This window comes from Mirounga leonina, unplaced genomic scaffold, assembly GCF_011800145.1.
Source record: "Mirounga leonina isolate KUSES-001 unplaced genomic scaffold, KU_Mleo_1.0 Mir_166, whole genome shotgun sequence".
Lineage (NCBI taxonomy): Eukaryota > Metazoa > Chordata > Mammalia > Carnivora > Phocidae > Mirounga > Mirounga leonina.
The window spans coordinates 11,906,382-11,927,015 of NW_023270418.1; the positions used below are offsets into that span (position 1 = coordinate 11,906,382).

General features: G+C 42.2%; 1 protein-coding gene across 2 annotated transcripts in view; it reads right to left on the reverse strand.

Annotated features, from left to right (window-relative positions):
• WT1 (WT1 transcription factor) overlaps positions 1 to 20,634 on the reverse strand; it is a 42,216-nt gene that overhangs the window by 7,050 nt on the left and 14,532 nt on the right. For both annotated transcript variants that reach the window (XM_035012304.1, XM_035012303.1), the window contains one exon: positions 2,868 to 2,964. In XM_035012304.1, the coding sequence (XP_034868195.1) occupies positions 2,868 to 2,964 (97 nt within the window). The remainder of the gene's footprint in view (positions 1 to 2,867; positions 2,965 to 20,634) is intronic.

A 20,634-nucleotide genomic window follows, 5' to 3' on the forward strand; every position in this document is an offset into this window, starting at 1 on the left:
GGAAGTGAGCTTTAGAAAATACCCAAAGAAGGGATGACAGATATAAGAACTAAAACCACTCCTATCCATACCCCAGATGCCCACAGCAGACATCACTAATGGATGACAGATCAGGACATGCTACAGTGCATCACGCCAACATCATTACTACTGATCAACCAGAACTGGTACTTCACTGAAGTTTGTTTGGGGTTGCTGATCCAGACGATCTAGAAAAGAAATGCTGGTGACTGCAAGAGCTCCCAATCCATCCTGTCTCTCAGCTTTTCCACTTGAGGCAGTGAGGTCTAGAAGTCCAAAGTCCCAGGATCTATTTCCTCCCACTTGGACACACGGCCACATGACCTCAGGCCCAGTCTGCCATGTATGGGGGAGTCCTTATTAAGAGAAAAACACGGGATACTGAATGAACCCCAAACTGACCAGGCTTTCCAGGTGGGAGTAAGTGACAAGGAAGGAAGAGCCCCTGAGAATTGGAGGTTCTCTCTGTGAAGGGGCTGAAACCACCAGAGTCCAATAGCGTAGCCAGTGTAATCACTTAATAGTGAGACCAGAAAACACTGTGTCTGCCTTCCGGACACTTTCTATGTCCTTCACTGTTGATTCCCTTCACCTTGTGGGAGTGGGTACGTGTATGGTCAGTTCTCTATGACAAGGTGCTAAGGGGACACAGAAACAAATTCCCCTTCCGGCTCTCAGGATCAATGACTCATGGACAGGAGAAGTGGGAGTGCCCCAGGGGCCACTGAATCCTCCTCATTCTCTTACAGATGTGCAAGTCAAGACCAAAGTGCACATCCATGCTTTGTGTTAAGACCCAGAACTGCCTCTGAGCTTAACCCATCCTGTGCTCTGTGCATCTTCCAAACCATGCTTATAGTCTAGATTCTATTTCTCACTGCCTTGCACTGTGAGACCTTTTTTGAAGGAGAAGTACTGTGGTGACATACAAATTTGCTGTTGATAGGCCACAGGGTCTCGAGGTCAAAGGGTGACGTAAATTTAAATGGCGAGCCAGCTGCGTCTGACTATCAGACTCTAGGAGAAAACGAGTCGGTGGTGAAACAACACCTGTGAGGTCTGGAGTCCATCAGCAGCTGTGACAGTGAGTCTCACAAACCGGGCTTTGTGGAAAGGAAGGCAAAAGGGGCTTCTTCATTTCCTTTGGTTCAATCGAGATGCAGCACATACAGCAACAGGATAAAAAGTCGCGTTGTCAAGGTCAGTCAAGGACCCTGGTGGAGGATGCCAGGAGGAGAGACTGGGATGACTTCCTGTACCTCCATCGGACTTCGGGGCTTTCTGTCACCCTCACCTTTATTGTCACCCTTGGAAGGTTTGGGCAGAGGGAGCACGTTATTCTATCACCATGATGCTCCTGGAAACATCAACCAGAACATCTCAGAGCTACCTGCTCCACACCTCATGTGGGGACCTGGCTCGCACACAACTTACTTCTAGAATACTGACTATTCTCGTGAAAGTATCACTGCTGTCACTCATAAGTGAAAGTCACAAATGCAGACCCTTGATAACCATGTGCGGTTCTGACCTCCCCAAAGAGGCTTTGCTGAGGTGGCCTGCCATGGACTTTCCCAAATTCTCCAAAATGTTTACCTTTTTACTTTACTTCCCTCACTCTCCTTGGAGGCCCCTCCCCCCACAAACTGTTCATGGCCCTCTGTCTCCCTAAGAAGCAATGCAACACAGTGCCGGAATCGGACAAGACTCATGTCATGACTAGCTATGTGACTGTGGACAAGTCACTCATCTTCTCTGGACTTCAGTTTCCTCATCCGTAAAATAGACGTAACGGTACCCACCTATAAAGGTGCACTGAGGACTAAATGGAAAAATAAAATACAGACAAGGAAGAACCTTAAATGCATATTGCTAGGTGACAGAGGTCAGTTTGAAGAGGCCACATACTGTATGATTCCAACCGTACGACATTCTGGAAAAAGGCAAAACTATAGAGACGGTAAAAAGATCAGTGGTTGTCAGGGGGAGGAGAGAAAGAGGGGAGAGATGAATAGGTGGAACACAGGCATTTTTATTTTTAGACAGTGAAACTATTCTGTACTATAATGTAATGGTAAATGCGTGGCATTATGCATTTAAGAAAACCCGTGGAACCCCATGGCACAAAAAGCCAACCCTGACGTAAACTATGGACTTTTGTTAACAATAATGTTTCAAAAAAATAATAATGCATCAATACTGGCTCATCAACTGTAACAAGTGTATCATACTGAGGCAAGATGTTAATAATAGGGAGGAGGGGGAAGAGGGAGGATACGGGAACTCTTTGTACTTTCTGCACAATTTTTCCTTAAACCTAAAACTGCTCTAAAAAATCAAGTCTTTGAAGACAAAAAGCCCATATATAAAATTCAGCACACTGCCTGGCATATAGAACGTGTCCAGCACCCACATGGTGGTGCTGTTATTGTCATTATTTACTGTTATTAGTAGAACACTTGGCAAGAGAAGAGTCAACTTCGGGCACTGGACAATGCAGACCAAGTCAAGGGTCTGACTTGGAAGCCAAGGGTCCAGGTCATTCGTTGCAAGAGCTGCACAGCCCACCTGGAAAGGTGAATTAACCAGTCAAAGGGAGAGGGATAGGGTTCTGCCAGAAGCATCTTGGTCTGAGTCAGGGACGAGGCCGTGGTCACAAGGACCTGTAGAGAGGAGGCTGTCCTCTCTGCCCTAGTGGAAGTGGAGAGGTCCCTATTGTCAAAGGAGCCTGTAATTAGGACCAGACTTACCATGGCCAGATGGCCATCAGCAGGGAAAAGAAAGGCTGTTGAGAAGGGAAAGAGGCATAGAAGTGCCCTTCCAGTGAGGCCACCCCGAGTTCTCACCTGAATGCCCCTGAAGACGCCGTGGGTATGTATTCTGTACTGGGCGCCACAGAGGATGGGCGTTGTGTGGTTATCACTCTCATACCCTGTGCCGTGGCTGCGAACACAAAGAAAGGACAACAAGGCTCAGGTCGGTCCACAGGTGCCATCTGGAAATGCGCATCTGCAGCAGAAGGAAGGTTTTTAAAAAGCTCACAGGACAAGGACAGTTGGCTTTTGCATCCCTCCACTGGGGCTACTCTGGAAACAGGCCTCTGTGAAGGGCGGGGCCGCTCAACCCTGGAGTCACCACCACGAAGCCCTCCCTCATGCTCAGGTTCTCACAGGCCAGCCGTCTGGGTCTGCACCTCTCAGACAAGCTGGGAAAAGTCACAGTGGCAGGATTTCATCCCCAGCAAGTTGTTTACCATCTAGCCAGCAGGACTGACAGCTGGGAATATCTCAGGAATGAGTAGATACCTCAAGTTCCACATTAAGTGCAATGGATTTTTGTCAGCACATCATGACTCAGTTTTTACCAGATAGCACCAAGAAAGTGATGACAAAGAAGAAATGTCACATTCTCAGAAGTGGGAATCACACATCTGTGGCCCTGCTGCACTTAACCTACAGATCAGCTTTCCAGATCAACTTCACTCTTTGCAGGCAACCCCTGGCGTCAGCGGACGCTGGATAATCCTACCCAGCATTAGACTGGCTAGTCCTCTAGTTGGGGCTCAGGTTCATCTTGGGCTGCCAGCGAGAGCTGAGGGCTGTGGAATGCTGAAAAGAACAACTTGGAAGACGTGAAGACTTGAAAACTATTCTCTCCTTTAGGTAAAAGCTGGTATCTATTCTGCTGTGCTTTTACTTCCAAATGAGGCAGAGTAAGGATTCTTATCTACATGGGAAGCACGTTATAATCACATCTAGAATCAGCACAGGGAGCTTTTATGAAATGCCTCTGTAAAATGGTGCAGCTGCTTTGGAAAATGTCTGGCAGCTCCTCAAAAGATTAGACCTAAAGTTACAATATGACCCAGAAATTCTACTTCTAGGTATATTCCCAGGAGAAATGAAAACATGTATCTACAGATAAACTTGTACACATCGTTTATTAGCAGCATTACTCATAATAGCAGAAAAGTGGAATCAACCCAAACGTCCATCAGCTAATGAACGGATAAACGAATTATAGTATCTTCATAAAAGGGAGTATTATTTAGCAATAAAAAGGTAGAAGTACTGATACACGATAATGTGGACAAACCCTGAAAACAGGCTAAGTGAAGAAGCCAGCCACAAAGGACACACCTACTGTGTGATTCCATTTAAACAGAATGTCCAGAACAGGCAAATTCTGTAGAGACAGAAAGTGGATCGGTAACTGGCTGCCTAGGCCTGGGGAAGTTGGGGGGAATGGGAGAGTGACTGCTGAAAATGTCCTAAAATTGTGGGAATGGTCGTACAACTTTCTGAATATACTAGAAACCATTTATTTGTATACTCCAAATGTGTGAACTGTTCGGTATGTGGAATTTATAAAGCTGCTTTACAAAATTAACTCTGGGGAGTCATGGGGTCCATGCACTGTTTCCCCTACCGCCAAGCCTCCAGGTGTAATTAATTTGCTGTCAGGGCTGAGAACCTCCGCCCTCTGCCTCTGTTACTCTAGAGACTCCACGGGTCCCGGTGTAGGAGGCAGGTAGCTTGGCCGGTCAGCCCACTCCAGCTGAGGGTGTGGGGAAACCCTGGGGCTGGCTCCCCTCCACTTCTCCAGGGGAGAGAACCCTGCAGGGGAAGGGTGTCTGCCAGGATGACTGACTTGTCCACACGTCCCAAAGCCACAGCAGTTGTGGGGTTTCACATTGAATTCTGGCTCCAAGCATTTTAGAAAGAACTGCCTGTCTCCCTTGCAGAGAGCAATGATAGCAGTTTGGGGAACTGGGTGGCAGTTCTGCTCACTTCAACTTACTACACTTCGTCTCCACATCCTCCAGGTGATTTCTGACATATCTGTGGGTAGGGGGAAATGTCCCAAAGAACTAAACCGGGGTTAAGCATGCAAGAATTGGAAAGAAATGCCAAATCCAGATAACATCTGCCTCTCTGAACCTTAAAATGTAGTTGCCAAGAAAGAGGCCTTGTCTGCTTTCCTTACAATCACATTATATAAACAGTGAGGACGCAAGAGCTGATGACAGTGGCCATGTGGTAGCAGAGAGAGGACAGGACAAGAAGGACGCTGCCAGAACATTCTGCCTTGAAGGCCGTGAAGAGATGCTGCCTCTGCTCAGTTTAGTCTCTGCATGGAGCCAAAGGTGACACATTTTCTAAGGCTGAGGGATCTCTAAGGGACACGACAGAAATCTGAATTACTTTAAAGTTCTGCTATCAAAGGGGAAGAATTAGGAATCTCTTATTTTGGCAGCTAATTGCTGGATATGATGTTATTTGGGTTCCTGGCGGGCATAGGAAATAGGCTTCCCTCAAAATACTTGTCCCAGGAAAGGCAGTGCTGCCCCACTCACAGGTAATGACATGATCCTCAGAGCCAGATGCAGTCAACACACAAAAGAAGCAACCAGAAACAAGACTGTACCTGCCAAATACGCCCCTTGCTTCTTCTCCCAGGTCCGTGAATAAAAACTACAGCTGGGCCCTGCCTGCCGACGCTGGCGTCTCCAGAAGACAGACGACACATCAGTGCAATTCCACACTTGGAAACCCTGCAAACCAACACCCTTCCCCGTGTGGTCTGCCCAAAATGCTGAGTACAACCCACAAGCATTTCACATGGTGACCACTCTCTCTGGGTAAGTAAAGGAAAGCAGGTCGGTGGTCTTGGGACCAGACACTAACAGAGGGAGAAAAGTCATCTACTGCAACCCTCATTCCAAACTCCTATAGCTTGTCTTCAACAGTTGGAAATACGACTGCTGGCAAGTTTTTAAGGCAGCCCATTCCATTGGGGGAGGGCTTTAATTGTGAGGAAAGGCCTTTCTAAGCCAAGCTGAAATTGGCCTCTCCCTTTCTGTCTTCTGGAGAACCACAGAGACTGTGTGTTTTACAGCCATCTCTGTGGGTCCCCTCTGCTCTGGGGTAAACTCGGCCTCGAAGACAGAGACCAACTTGCTCCTCTCTGTATTCTCTCAGCTTGGTGACTGAAGGTGTGTAGTCTATAATTGTTCCATGACAAGGACTGAACCTAACTCCTCTTCCACATGACAGTCCTTCAGGTACTGGACCAGGTAGACAGCTGTGGTTCTCTCAGTGATTATGACAGAAACTGGTGTCTGATTCCTTTCCTATCTATATCATCCTCTTCTTGATCCCCTTCCTTTGTTAATTCTCTCTCAACGTGTGGGCTCGAAATGGATCCCAGTGCCCCCAGAAGAGTGCTACTATAAAGGAGGGGGGAAGGAGGACCATCCATAAACACAAAAACCTTAAGAATTGGGGGCGTACCATAAATGAATAAAACCAGAGAGTACATGCCTCCCCCGAAGGGATTCCATTGCAAATTTTTCCAAATCAGTATGCCAGTCAAACACAGCACAATGCCTTAGGCTCACAGGCTGTCAGGGCGCAATGAACGCATCTAAGGGCCCATCACTTCTTAGCACTCAGGTCACGATGGTCCTCCTCAGTCAAATAGAATCCTCAATGTCCAAGCATGAACCACAGTTAAGGCACATATCTCCAACCTTGAGCTTGAAGATACGATTTCTTTAATTGCAGTTCAAGACTACAGATTTATCCTTCAAAATCCATTTTATTTCTTTTAGCAAGTCATCCCCAACTGTTGAAATCTTTTTTACTCAATTTGGCTTCCAAAACATTTGCTTTCCATCCCATTTCATATTATCTCTACCTTTGAAAATCACCTTTTCTGTGATTCCATTTTTTAAAAGGGTGTGGGGGAGGATCTTCCTTGCTGTTGTGAGGAACTATTATATTTACAATGCACATAATCATTCACTAGTATTCAGAAAGTGATAGGATTCTAAAAGTTCTCTCTATGAGGCAACCTGGGGGAAGCCATCATAGAAAATCTAGTCATTTGGATGGACAAATGTCATCAGCAGGAGTTAACCTGAGACAGAATGGCTCAGGATGATGGTGGCTGCCATTGGAACAATAGACCCAGCTACTAGCTTAGATGGTCAAGTAAAGCCAAGCTTTTCCTCCAAGAGAATTAGTCTTAAAAAGTTCCACTGACTATGCTGTAGATGAACCAAATAGGAGTGAAGGCAGAATTTTTAGAGGTCTGGAGCCATAAAGCCTTCTAAGAAGGGCAAGGAGCCACCACCCAGTGAAGAGATTTCTGGGACCAATGATGCATTTTCCAAATAAAGCAATCACAAAGCTCTGGACAGTTGTAGGCTAAAAATTTATCATGACCCAGAGACAAGGTGTTATTATTCATGGAGCAGCCCTAGAATGGAGTGTGAATCCCACCAGACTGAGCAATCAAGAGACCCAAACCTCCCTTAGGGTAGAAATGTTTACAGTGGCTTGATCTACCTTCCAACAGAGATAATGAGGAAGAAAGTAAGTACTCTGTTCTTTCAGCCAGGGACTGGCAATTATATGAACCAGGTGTTGCCAGACCTTTCCATGTTCCAGAAAAGTCAGAAATCAAGATTTTTATATGAGATCACTTCAGCTATAAATTCTGGCAAATGGGGCGCCTGGGTGGCTCAGTTGGTTAAGTGTGGTTAAGTGTCCAGCTCTTGATTTTAGCTCAAGGTCATGGTCTCGGAGTCATGAGATCAAGCCCCACATCAGGCTCCATGCTCAGCAGGGAGTCTGCTGGAGATTCTGTCCCTCTTCCCCCCGCCCCTGCTCTCTTTCAAATAATCAATCAATCAATCAAAAATTCTGGCAAATAACTGAGATTTTATAGAATCACTGTCAGATCAGACAAAATATCTCTGGCCTGAGGGCCACCAGTTTGCAGCCTCAGGTTTAAGGGTTGTGCAAGGAAGTTTAAGCTACAAACTGGAAAATTCCATCTTGATTTTGTTGTCTCCTTCCACATGGCAACAACGTAGAGGTGGGGAAGCACCTGATTCTTTGAAAACTGAGTATCAGAACCTTCTAAACTCTTGAAAGCTTAAAAAGAAGCTGTACAGCAGACATGGCCAATGCCATGAGGACAAAATCCAGAAGCACTTATCACCTACAAGTATCGGTGGTTCACTCTAAATTTCATTGGCCCACTTGCAAGTGGGTTTAAACATTGAAGCTATAGGCAGAAAAGTGTGAATTCCAGCAGATCAGTTTCCTACAGCTGCTGTAACAAATTACCACAAATCTGATGGCTTAAAACACAAATTTATTACCTTACAATTCTGGAGATCAGAAGTCTAAAATCAACCTCCCTGTCGTAAAGTCAAGGTGTGGGCAGGGCTATTTTCTTCTGGAGGCTGAGGGGAAAATCTCTTTCCTTGTCTTTCCCAATTTCTAGAACTTGCCTGCATCCCTTGGTCCCTTCTTCACATCATTCTAACCTCTTGCTTCCTTCATCACATCCCCTACAACTCCTCTGTAGTCAAATCTCCCCCTGTGTCGTCTTCTTATAAGGACACTTATTACTTTTAGGGCCCACCCGGATGATTCAGGATGATCTCCCCATCTCAAGATCCTTAAATTAATCACACCCACACAGTCCTTTGTGCTAAATAAGGCATCATTCACAGGTTCCAGGAATTAGGACTTCGATATCTTTGGGGGTCATTATTCAACCTCCCATACCAAGAGAACCAGACTTACTCAGTTTCTTGCAGATACATCTGAAAGAGTTAAATTAATCTGGATCCTTTTTCTCCAGATTAATCTAGATTAGTCCAAAAGAGAAACAGCACCTCCCCATCGGACCTTTATAGCATCAAATGAGACTAGGTAAGTAAAGCACACTGCTTGGCCCATGACATGCCCTCAATAAATGTTCACTAGGACTTAATAGTAAGACCTGCATTTTACAGCAAAGAATATTAAGATTTAAGAAGACACTGAGTTATCTGCCCAAAGTCAGAGAGATGGCAGGTGGCAGAGATGGGGTTTGAGTCCAGGTCAGCACAGCTCTCTTCCTTCAAAACTAGCTAGACAATTCTGGTGGAATAACCCCATCCTGGGTTCACTTCTATCATCAAGACCCTTGACTAATTCCCAGCTCTTTTTTCTAGTGGCATGAATGAAATTAGGCTTGCTGAAGGTTTAAAAATGTCTTGGGAGTGGGTAGGATAAGAGAAGGGGAGCAATCATGAGGAACAAGTCAAGATACTCACTCTTCAGGACACTCAAGCTTCTGCTCTGAGGCCCAGCATTCATTTTGGTTTAAGGAAAGCACAAAGCTAGCTGATGGAAATGGCCTGCTTACATGCGACAGAGCAACAATCAAAACTGAGCACAATTTTTACAAAAAAAAAAAAAAAATTCTTTCCACCTAACTAGGAAAATAAACTGAGCAGAAACAGTTATCAGTAGATCCTATGCTGCGTCATTCCTGGTGGTGGTGTGGGCTGCCCATTTTCCTAAACAGCTTGAGGATCCATAAAAATGTATCCTGAGAAAGTTTGCTTTTCCCAGACAGCTTTAAAATACATAAACACATGTCCTTAGAAAGTTTGCAAAAAGGAGAAGAATGTCCCTCATATAACACAAATTATGAGCCCTCTTCATGCTAAAAACTTGTACATTGAGGTTTGGCCCAGAAAAAAACTTGATGTTAGAAGAGTAGCTTCTCTAGAAATGATTAATTTTGATATTCCACAGGCACAAGAAGATTAATAAAAAGGAATTGAGGTTTTACAGATGAGGAAAACCAGAGCTGCCCTGAAATCCCTTATCAACAGAAGAGGAAGAAAAAAGAAAAGAGAAAGAAAGTAATTAGCATTTGATACAAATATTCAAAAAGGGGAAACCTCCACCTGTGACTTCTCTCTCCCACCTCTAGTCCTTGGCCAGGTGGGCATCCCCCCCTTTCACCTCTGTCTTCTCACCTCTGCAGAGTTAATCAGGTTGAAGGAAAGCTCCTGGGAGAACTTCAAACTCTTGCATATCCAGAAAATGGAATTTACCTATCAACCCCATCTTCTCTATCCATCCTTAATACTCAGGCTATATATATGAGACACTTAAATGCTTGATTCCTTTTGGTGTTGAAAATACACTTTGCTGCAAGCCTTGAGAACCATCACCCCTGTCTAGTGGGCCACTTTTAGGGAAAAGGATACTGGAACCGTGTTCAAAGAGTGTACATCCTTTAAGGTTAAACACAAGAGAGGAGGCTAAACACACCAATCTTGCTAAAAAAAAAAAAAAAAAAAAAAAAACCCAAATCTAAGCAAGCTTCCAGATCTAACTACCTATTTATAGGCAACACAGGGGATGGAAACCCGAAGTTAAAATGCTGTGAGAGCAATCTGCCGAATCCAGATTAGAAGATATTCTACTGGCCAAACGACTTGCTGTCTCCAACTTACCAGTAACATGAGAAAAAAAAAAAAAAAAGAGGAGTTAGGGGTGAGAAGGACAGTTACAGCATAAAAGAGACTTAAGAGAGGACAACCAACAAAATAAAACCAAGCCCAATGAAACAATAAGCCTCTGCACAAACGCTCAGCATTCACAAAGATGCACCATGCATAGAGATAGTGGGACTTGAACTGGAGGACTTGGGGCCAAAAGAACAGGAACTTCCCCTGAGAAGCCTTAGTGGTCACACCAGAATTCGTAGGTTGAAAAGCTTTACTGAATGAAAATCTAATTTCCCTGTAGCCAGAGTATTTTCAGAAGTCACTTTCATATCCACTTCGAAGATCTGACTTGGGAAAATGAATATACATTAAATTCTCTTTCTGCACAAAATCAGAGGTGGTGGCAACCTAGCCACAATCACCTCGAGCTCAACATGAAGGCTATTTTTATTCTCTGCCTGAATGTGATGTGCTAAGGGCAATATTTAAATAAAATTCTGCACAGACATCATCAGCAAGGCTTTCTAGCCATTCTCTTTTCTTTGTGTAATTTCATCATTTATAGTGGGAATATAACAAATCAATGGGAATATATAAAAGCCAAAGGATTATTCTGTTCCTGAGAATATACAAAAGATGCAGTTTCTTTTATGAATCCAGCCCAGAACCTAGAACTTAAAAACGAATCAACCAAGTTAAATTTGATTGAGCTTAAAAAACAAAAACAATAATATAAGTAATGTCTGCAGTCTGATAGTTCACGGTATAAAACTCCTCCGGAAGTATAGTCTACAGAAAACAACCAGCTATTTTTTTACTCAAAAAATCTGAGTCTTCCTCCTCCCCTCAGGTGTTTCATTTCAGTTCAGATCTCAAGAAAAAGATGCATTTTTGACTTTTAACAAAAACCTAATCTATCTTGTGTCACTTTCAATTAAAAAGTATACTATGATAACTCTAACTATTGTACCTTTTAATGAGTGCTTTTCTCGTGAGCATTAGAAAGAAGGCTTCTCTGCACCATCCTTCATTTATTCTCTCTCCAGGTATCATACATCCCTATGGGCAAACAGCTCCAAAGTTATCTGGAGGGGAAGAGGACTCACGCCATTTTTACTAACTCTGATTTATTTATTTATTTTTAAAGATTTTTATGTATTTATTTATTTATTTACTTATTTGAGAGAGAGAGAGTAAGCAGGAGGGAGAGGGAGAGAGAAATCAAAGCAGACTCAACACTGAGCAACACAGAACCTGATGTGGGGGCTGGATCCCACAATTGCAAGATCATGACCTAAGCTGAAACCAAGAGCCAGACACCTAATGGACTGAGCCACCTCGACGCCCCCTAACTTTGGCTATTTTAATTCTCTATTGAGTCTTTCTTGTGCTGCCCACTCCACATCCATCCCACCTTCCTCTGGAAACACAGCCCTTTCCCTTTCCACTTTTCTTCTAATCCCGCCCTCAGATTCCAGGGGTAAGGACATGCTCAGGATCTGGCCAGTCAGATCACTGAATTCTCCAGCCACATGACCCAACCCAGGCCAGTCAGAGCCTTCCCTGGGTCTTTTGTTGAAGAATCAATAGAGAGGTATTCTTGTCAGGCCATAGATGCCCAGAACCAGAGCTATTTTTGTTACAATGGAGAGAGCCTGTCTGGGAAGGCAGCCAGCACAGAAAACAGCAGAGACAAGAGACAATGAAACAGTGTTCTAATGACATCGTCTGAGCCCCTGAATCCAGACATGGGGTTTTAAAATACAATACAGTTAAGTTACCAAATTTAAATTTCCCCTTTGACCTATGCCAGTTCAACGGGCGTTCTACCACCTACTATAGAAAAAGTCTTGATCCATACCTAATCTAGCAATTACCCAAAAGTCACTGGATTTATTTCTTCAGGGAATTTCTCAAAACACGGTATCTAAAAAAAAAAAAAAAAACAAAACACGGTATCTACAAATGAGTACTGGTCCCTTCAAAGTATTACCTTCTGGAAGATGCCTCCTGATTCCAACAATGCTATCATTACCAAAACCTAGTCTGTATTCCTCTTTTGAAAGCTTCTTTATAGTCATGGCTCCTATGTCTTCACTTCACTTCTCACGCAACCTGGTCATCGGCTGCTGTTTAACAGGGGACACGGGCTGGATGGTTAACAGCCTGACAACAACGCTTGTATAAATGAGCCCTTATGAACCATCGAGACTTCCTCACCACTTGAAATGGTACACAAACCTCCTCCAAGTGACATTTTCCCTCCTATTTAACATTCAGAGCAGAGCTAAGAGATATTTTAAATATTTAAATCCAGTTTCTCGGGGCGCCTGGGTGGCTCAGTCGTTAGGCGTCTGCCTTCGGCTCAGGTCATGATCCCAGAGTCCTGGGATCGAGCCCCCATGTCCATGTCAGGTTCTCTGCTCAGCAGGAAGCCTGCTTCTCCCTCTCCCACTCCCCCTTCTTGTGTTCCCTCTCTAGCTGTGTTTCTCCCTGTCAAATAAATAAATAAAACCTTTAAAAAAATAAATCCAGTTTCTCACAACAGTTTGGAGAGAACATAGTCCAAAAACCCCACAATTTTACTGACCCCTACCACTTGGAAGATGATTTTTCAGCATGACTTTCATTCCTGCTTCAACACACACACACACACACACACACACACACACACACGAACTGTATTTTCATAGACCATCTCAATCAGACTATATAAGAAATCTCTGGATCTCTCCTTACATGTGTCTGGTATTGAGGTGATGGTTTATCATAATCCCAATTTCATCTAACTCACTGGGTTCGTTGTTCTCACAGACTTGGCTCTCTGGCCGGAAACTGCTGCTAGCTACCAAGAACATCTGTCGCAGATCCACATGAGACAAGCCCTGCCCAGGAAAGATGGAGCAGGGGCTTTGCAGCCCAGATTCCTAAAGGCTCCTACACAGCTTGCTTACACACTCTTGAATCTGAAAAAGTTTACTCAACTATGCTTAATTACATACAAAAAAAAAAAACTGTCCTCCCTAAAACACCAGGATCAAGCACGGGGGCTCTTAAGATTAAGATGTCCCCTGCTTCTCCAGTTGAAACGGAGGCTTGCAGGTGTGAAGGTTGTGTGCCTAATCATCTTTTCCACAGGTCCCACCCTCCAAACGAATCTTAGTAACACCACAAAGTATTTCAAGGTGAAGACACAAAGGAAAATCCTTGTAACATATTCATGGAATCACACTCATTCTCAAAGAAATTTTGAAGTCAGAGGCATTATTGCTAAAAAGTTCTAAAAAGGAAGAAATTCAAAATGGAGACATCTGACACAGAACAAGACTTGAAAAAAATGTTCAGGAATGCCATCCACGTTCTTTTATTCTATTTTTTTTTAAGATTTACTTATTTATTTTAGAGAGAGTAGAGAGTAGAAACCCAAGCAGTCTTGGCCCTGAGCTCAGGGCCTCATGCGGGGCTCGATCTCATGACCCTGAGATCAGACCTGAGCTGAAACCGAGAGTTGGATGCTTAACTGACTGCACCACCCAGGCACCCCTGTTATCTACATTCTTGAAGAAAGGGTTAGCTCTTTTTTCCAAAAGTCAATCTTCTCCAAAATTAATTTTTAAACCTGATGCAATCCCCTCAAAATTCTAATTAAGACTTAAAAAATAAACTTGTTATTTTAGAATTGTTTTAGATTTACAGAAAAATTTCTAAGATAATATAGACAGTTACCATATATCTCATGCCCAGGTTCCTCTCTTACTCACATCTCACTCACAAATGCACAAATGAGTGCATTTGTCACAATTAACAAACCAATACTGACAAAGACTTTCTTTTTTCTTTTATTTTGTTTTTAGAGAGAGAGAGTGCCTGTGCATGAGCAAGGGTGGTGAGGAGCAGAGGGAGAGGGAGAGAGAGAATCTTAAGAAGGCTCCACGCCCAGTGTGAAGCCGGATGGTGCTGAGATCATGACCTGAACCAAAATCAAGTCAGACGCTTAACCAACTGAGCCACCCAAGCACCCCAATAAAGACTTTCTTTGAAATCAACAAGATGAATCTAAAAGTCATCTTGAAGAATGAACAAGAGATAATAGCCAGAATTAGTTTGAAAAAAGAAATACAATGCTAGGAAACTTTTCTATCAGATATTTAAATAGTCTATAAAATTAGAGCTAAGAAAATAGCCTGATACTTGGCAAAAAGAACCAGACTGATCAAAAGAAGAGGGTAAAGCATCTAGAAATGGACCCAAGGAATTTGATAGGTTCCGAGGATTGATAAAGGAAATATTTGAAGTTAATGATGAAAGACTGGATTATTCAATATAGTTTGGGGATACTGGCTAGTCCTCTAGAAACAAATCAAGGTAGAATCAAATTGCCAAATAAATTCAAGATGAACTAAATGTTTAAATATAAAAAGTAAATTTAAAAATATACCAAGAAATACCAATAAATAAGTAAATTTTTTTTTAAATCTTGGGAAAATCTTTTTAGACACGATACTAAGGCCAAAAACTTGAAACCATAAAACAAAAACTGATCACTTTTACTATAAAAGTAGAAATTTCTGACAGGAAAAGACAAAACCATTAAGAGTCAAAATAAAATCAGAGAAAATACTTGTAGTACATAGGACAACCAAAGGGTTAATATCCTTATAAACAAAGAGCCCTTGCAGATCAACAGTTATTGGATGACCTATCCCAGCTCTTAGCTACCCAGTGGCCAGTTACCCATGGAGCCTCTTCTCTCTCAAGGACAGTGTTCCAGCATATTCTATCCTCTCCCACCAACTTTTTCCCTCTTCTTGATCATTCTCATCAGTAAGCAAAAAGGCAGGTATTTCTCTCTAAATAAAGTAAATAAAGCAAAACACTATGAAACCACCTTCTCCTGACATTCTATCCTCATTGAGCTAGAACCCCATTTCTTTGCTCCTTTTTGCAGCAAAACTCCATGCAAGCGTCTTTGTACAAGTGCCTCCAGTTTATCCCCTCCTAGGATCTCTTAAACCCATCTCTATCAGGCTTTCCCCCTCTTCCACTAATCTTCACAGAGACAACTACAGTTACTAGTTCGGTCAATGTTTCCAGGAGTTTCTCTCTGCGGATATAAACACATCCTAATAAAAATTAGTGATTACTGGGTGGTAAGGTAACAGATACCTCTTTCCCTTTATGATGTTTTGGGACTGGTTTGATGTTTTAAATACATAGTAAGCCTGTGTTACTTTTATAATCAAGGGGGTAAGAGTTGTTTTCATTTTGATAAAGTCACCATCTTAGCCTTAGGAACATTATATTTGTGGCTTTGCTTTTAAAATAAAAAGTTAGAGGGCGCCTGGGTGGCTCAGTCAGCTAAGTGTCTGCCTTCGGCTCAGGTCATGATCCTGGGGTCCTGGGATGAAGTCAGGCATTGGGTTCCCTGCTCAGTGGGGAGTCTGCTTCTCCCTCTTCCTCTACCCCTCCCCCCTGCTTGTGTTCTCTCTCAAATAAAAAAAAATTCTTTAAAAAAAATAAACAAAAATAAAGAGTTAAAAATAAAGCTAGAGTAAATGAACTTTTTCAATTTTAATAAGAAAAAAAACCTACTCAAATATGCAACAGACCCTCAATTCAGAGAAGTGTTTATACAGATGACTTTTTACTAGTGTAGCTTCCATGTCAATATTTTCCTAGCTGGAGGTTATGATTTTTTTTCTTGGGTAAATAATAGGAAGAAGGATTCATGGTGAGTAGAGGGTCTCAGAAGGGTACAAGATGGGATCACAGACATGAGAGGTGCAAAATATTCCTTTAGGTCATGAAAGACATCCGCCACACACCTATTATATTTCTCCCCCCTCCAACACACACACACACACACACACAAACACCTTTATCAATAGGCTAGAACCCTACTTCATCTTTCTGTGCTGAGTCCATCATCCTCCTCACATCCATCTTAGTCCCTTCACCACCACCTTCTTGGTCTCTTTGTATTTCTGATCTGAACAAACCTGTCATTTCCCCTCACCTTTACAAGATGAAAATGACTCCTTGCTTAAAAATAAATAGAGACATAGTGTAGAGATGATGTCTAGAAAGGCCAAAGTAGTTTTTTAAATGAAATATTTTTTAACAAGTTAAGAATATTTTCAAAACACTCTCTTGATAGTTGAAATACAGAACTTGACAATGGCTTACAGAAGTTGAAGCCCAATTATTTGCTATAGAAAAGAAAAGGACACAAATGTACGTGTATGCATAGAAAAAGATCTAGGGGCCCCTGGGTGACTCAGCTGGTTAAGTGTCCGACTCCTGATTTTGGTTCAGGTCCTGATATCAGGGTTGTGAGATGGAGCCCTGCTTTGGGTGCTGGCATGGAGCCTGCTTTGGATTCTCTCTCTCCCTCTGCCCCTCACCATGTGCCCCCCAAAAAGAAAAAAGTCTAAGTGTATGCAACATAATATTAACAGTAATTTCGTCTGAACTACCGGGGGAGGGGGGGAAGTTTCCTTCCCTGTATAGTTGTATTTTCTAGGTGTTCTATAATTTATATGGATTACTTAAATAATTTAAAAAGTTACATATATTAATTGAATACATGCCCAAAGAGAAAAGGGTGGGAAAGGTGAACAGCCAAGGAGAGTTGAAACAAGTAGCATGGAAGTGAGAACTGAGGGCAAAGAAATTAAGTCCACTCCAGATGCGAGGAACAGGAGACACAGCTCAAAATCAGTCTCCCTCCCCACCCTGCCAACCCAGGAGTCCCATGTTTGTCTTGGCAGTATGGCTAACAGATCTAAGCGGAATCCAAGGGATGACAAAGAACTACTTTCCTGGCATAAAGGTAACCATTTTTTTTTTTAAGATTTTATTTATTTATTTATTGGAGAGAAAGAGACAGAGAAACAGCATGAGAGGGGAGAGGGTCAGAGGGAGAAGCAGGCTCCCCGCTGAGCCGGGAGCCCGATGTGGGACTCGATCCCAGGACTCCGGAATCATGACCTGAGCCGAAGGCAGTTGCTTAACCAACGGAGCAACCCAGGCGCCCCTAAAGGTAACCATTTTTAAAAGGAGAAATTAACAAAGTTTTGCTGGGGGTGGAGCTGGAGGATTTCACTCAGGAATGCTGATATTCACAGAACTATTTCTCTCCACCTTTGCTCTGCATCCCAAGCTCCAGGAGCCACTTAAAAGCAGGCTATCTATTTTCAAGAAGTAAATCTCTTGGACGAATACCTTATGTTTATGAGCTGGAATGGGAAGGTGCTGGGCTGTGTATTGGAACTCCCAGCCAGAGAAGACAGTTATCTCTTTTGGCACAGGTTCTCAGGGATGAGACCATGTCTAGCGGGGATTTTCTCCAGATTCGACAGCCTTGGCCCTACCAAAACGCGCGGCTTTGTTTTCACCATACATCACTCATCGTGAGTCTTTCGTTTTTCCTTTCAACCATCCACAGGTCAAATACTGTGTGTTCCCAACAGTCTGTGAACTTCTTGGACCAGCAAAGGGACATTCATTCTGCTCAGCACTCCTTTAACATTTCTATTGTGTTCGATTTCCCACTCCCCCTGCCCAACTCCCCAGAGAATAACTTCTTCCTTGTTTTAATAACTTGGACCACAGTCAAGGTTGATGTGTTACTCCATTTTGCAGGATATTTTCTTCAGAAGAGACAAAACAGAGACTAACGGAGTAGCTGCGGCTTGTGAGCAGATTTAGGAAATCAGTGGCCGTTAAGAACACACAGGAAAGGCTTTTAAAGAAATAAAAATCAGGCAATGAATGCAAAAGCACCATAAACAGAATTATTCATAAAGGTGGACTAATGCTTAGAAGGAATCCCTGACAATTTCCTCTCCCAGTGACCCACTTAAAAAATCTAGTTTCATTTGTGAGTGATGAAAAGGGTCAGAGTTAAGAAAGTGGGTTCATAAAGTACCTTCTCTGACTTAAACTGAAATATAATACTCTCCCATTTGAGGTCATAAAAGTAGTTCTGATCCCAATGGGCACACAGAGATCAGAAAATGAAGAGAAGAGGAGAGAGGAGTAAATCAGGGGCTAAAGTATCTCTTCCTCCCCATTATATCATGTTTTCATCTCATCTTGCCCATGCTCTCCCTAAAAATCCCATCCCCACCCATTGTAATAACACCGCTCCCTGACATCTAATAAAAGATGTCTCCAAGGACCTGCTTAGGACACAAGGAAAAAAAACGATTCTTTTTTAAGTAAAATTTTTGAGGAAAAAAGACATGAACAAATATTTAATGGGGGTTTATCTGAAGCTCATGATCTTTTTAATAAAAAAAATTGGGATAATGTCTCATTTTTATGAATGATATGGAAATTATCTTTTTTCTCCAAAACATGAGGCAAACCTCCAGTTTTTCTGTTCTATATCTACTGTGTCACCATGATTTTTCTTACCATTGACTTCAAATAGTATCAAGACACTAGCTATGGATTTAAGTTAAAAAAAAAAAAAGCTATCTTTCTTCATGGAATATTTTTACTCAAATATATTTTCCATATTAACAGTGTTTTCATACCATGACAAAAGGAAGTGAATATGGCATCAGAGAGAAGGATGATGCCTACCCAGATTGTGTCTCCCCTGGAGAAGAGCCCAATTTTCTACTGGAATAACAGATTCAACTGAATTCAGTTCTAGGAAGTTCAGGAGCTTGGAGGAAAGAGCTAAGGATTAGCCATTTTTAAGAGCCATAAGAGAGGAAGACTGTGGGTCATGACACATCAGTGTGTTGTAATGTCAATCTCCACATCACAACAAGCATTTTATAGTTCACACTGGCTCAGCGAAGAGCCTGCTTCTCCCTCTCCCTCTGCTGCTCCCCCTGCTTATGCACTCACGTGCTCTCTCTCTCTGTCAGATGAATAAATAAAATCTTTAAAAATAAATAAATTAAAAATAAAGTTCACGTTGCTATGTGAACTTGGATTAGGTGTCTTAGTCTCTCCACCCTCCTCATCTGAAAGATGGACATACCCTAGTATCCTAGGATTGTCACGAGGTCAAAGGAGAAAACATACGTAAAGCCCCTTACACGGGGCCCAATAATGTTAGCATCCACCCTTAGATAAATTGTCAAATCATAAATGGAAGCAGACATTAGTTGACTTACAATACATTCTAAAGGGATAAATCTGCTGCGTGAGAAAAGATGTTAGTAAACTATACCATTGCAACCTTGTTCTCCAAAGAGTTGCTCTTCTGTAGGACTACCTACTGGAGATATTTTATCCTTTTCATTCAGCCTTCTGAATAAAAATAGTATTCAAGAAATACATTTTGGTTTCAGAAATCCTTTTCCAAAATGTAAGCACCAGACTAATAAAAACTCTTCTAGTTTCTTTCTTCCTTAAAGTGGATTGAACAAAACAAACTATTCACATTTTGTGCTTTATCTTCACAATATAACTTCTGATTCCTCAGCAAGTGACTAATATCATGTGTCTAAAGACCTTAAAAGGTATCAAAATTATCTCAACTATGGAAAGACCCAGAATCAAACACATGCCAAGATTCCGTATCTGTAATTTTTGTAATTAAGCAAACAAACCTTGTACTCCAACATGAAGAAATTTTAAAAATTGAAACATACTACTCACTTCACAATCAAGTTATATCTGCTCTTGGCATTTAATGTGGAGACAGTTTCTGAATTCTGAGAAGAGAGAGAAGAAAAGGAAGGGATCCAGAAAGAAAGGGTAAGAGCAAGAAGCCAAGAAACATCAGACAAGTTGAGAGTAGGTAGAAAGACAAAATGCTGAAATTGTCAGCAGCCCCTTGGACGCAAGTGTGGAGAGAGAAAATTCACATCAACAGGCTTTTGGGGTCTAGAGAGAGGAAGTTGAGATTTGGATAAAATAGCAGAAAAAATGGGAGCTGGGGGTGGAAAGAAGGATCTAACAGTAAGTCCTGGAAGATTGAAAAACAACTCTGCTGATCACTGAAGGATGATACAAAAGCCAGGACTGAGCCAACAAAAGAAAGAAGGATGAGAAGAAGGAGACCAATTCTGGTGTTCATGCAGAGAAAATAAAGTCAAAGAAATAGCTACAGAAATGTCCCAGGGTGCAGCCTATAGGGCTGGGGAAGACACAGATGTTTGAGAACAACAAAAAAAAAGTTCTTGTAAGAATTCTGTCTACAGATTTGAGGTAAAAATTAAGTTCTCCCTGAGAGATTTAAAAGCAAATAGAGAAAAAGCAAGTTATAGATGCCTGAAAGATTTGACTGATCTAACAGGAAGATGTATAATACCACAAATTTAGTGTTTGGTAAAACA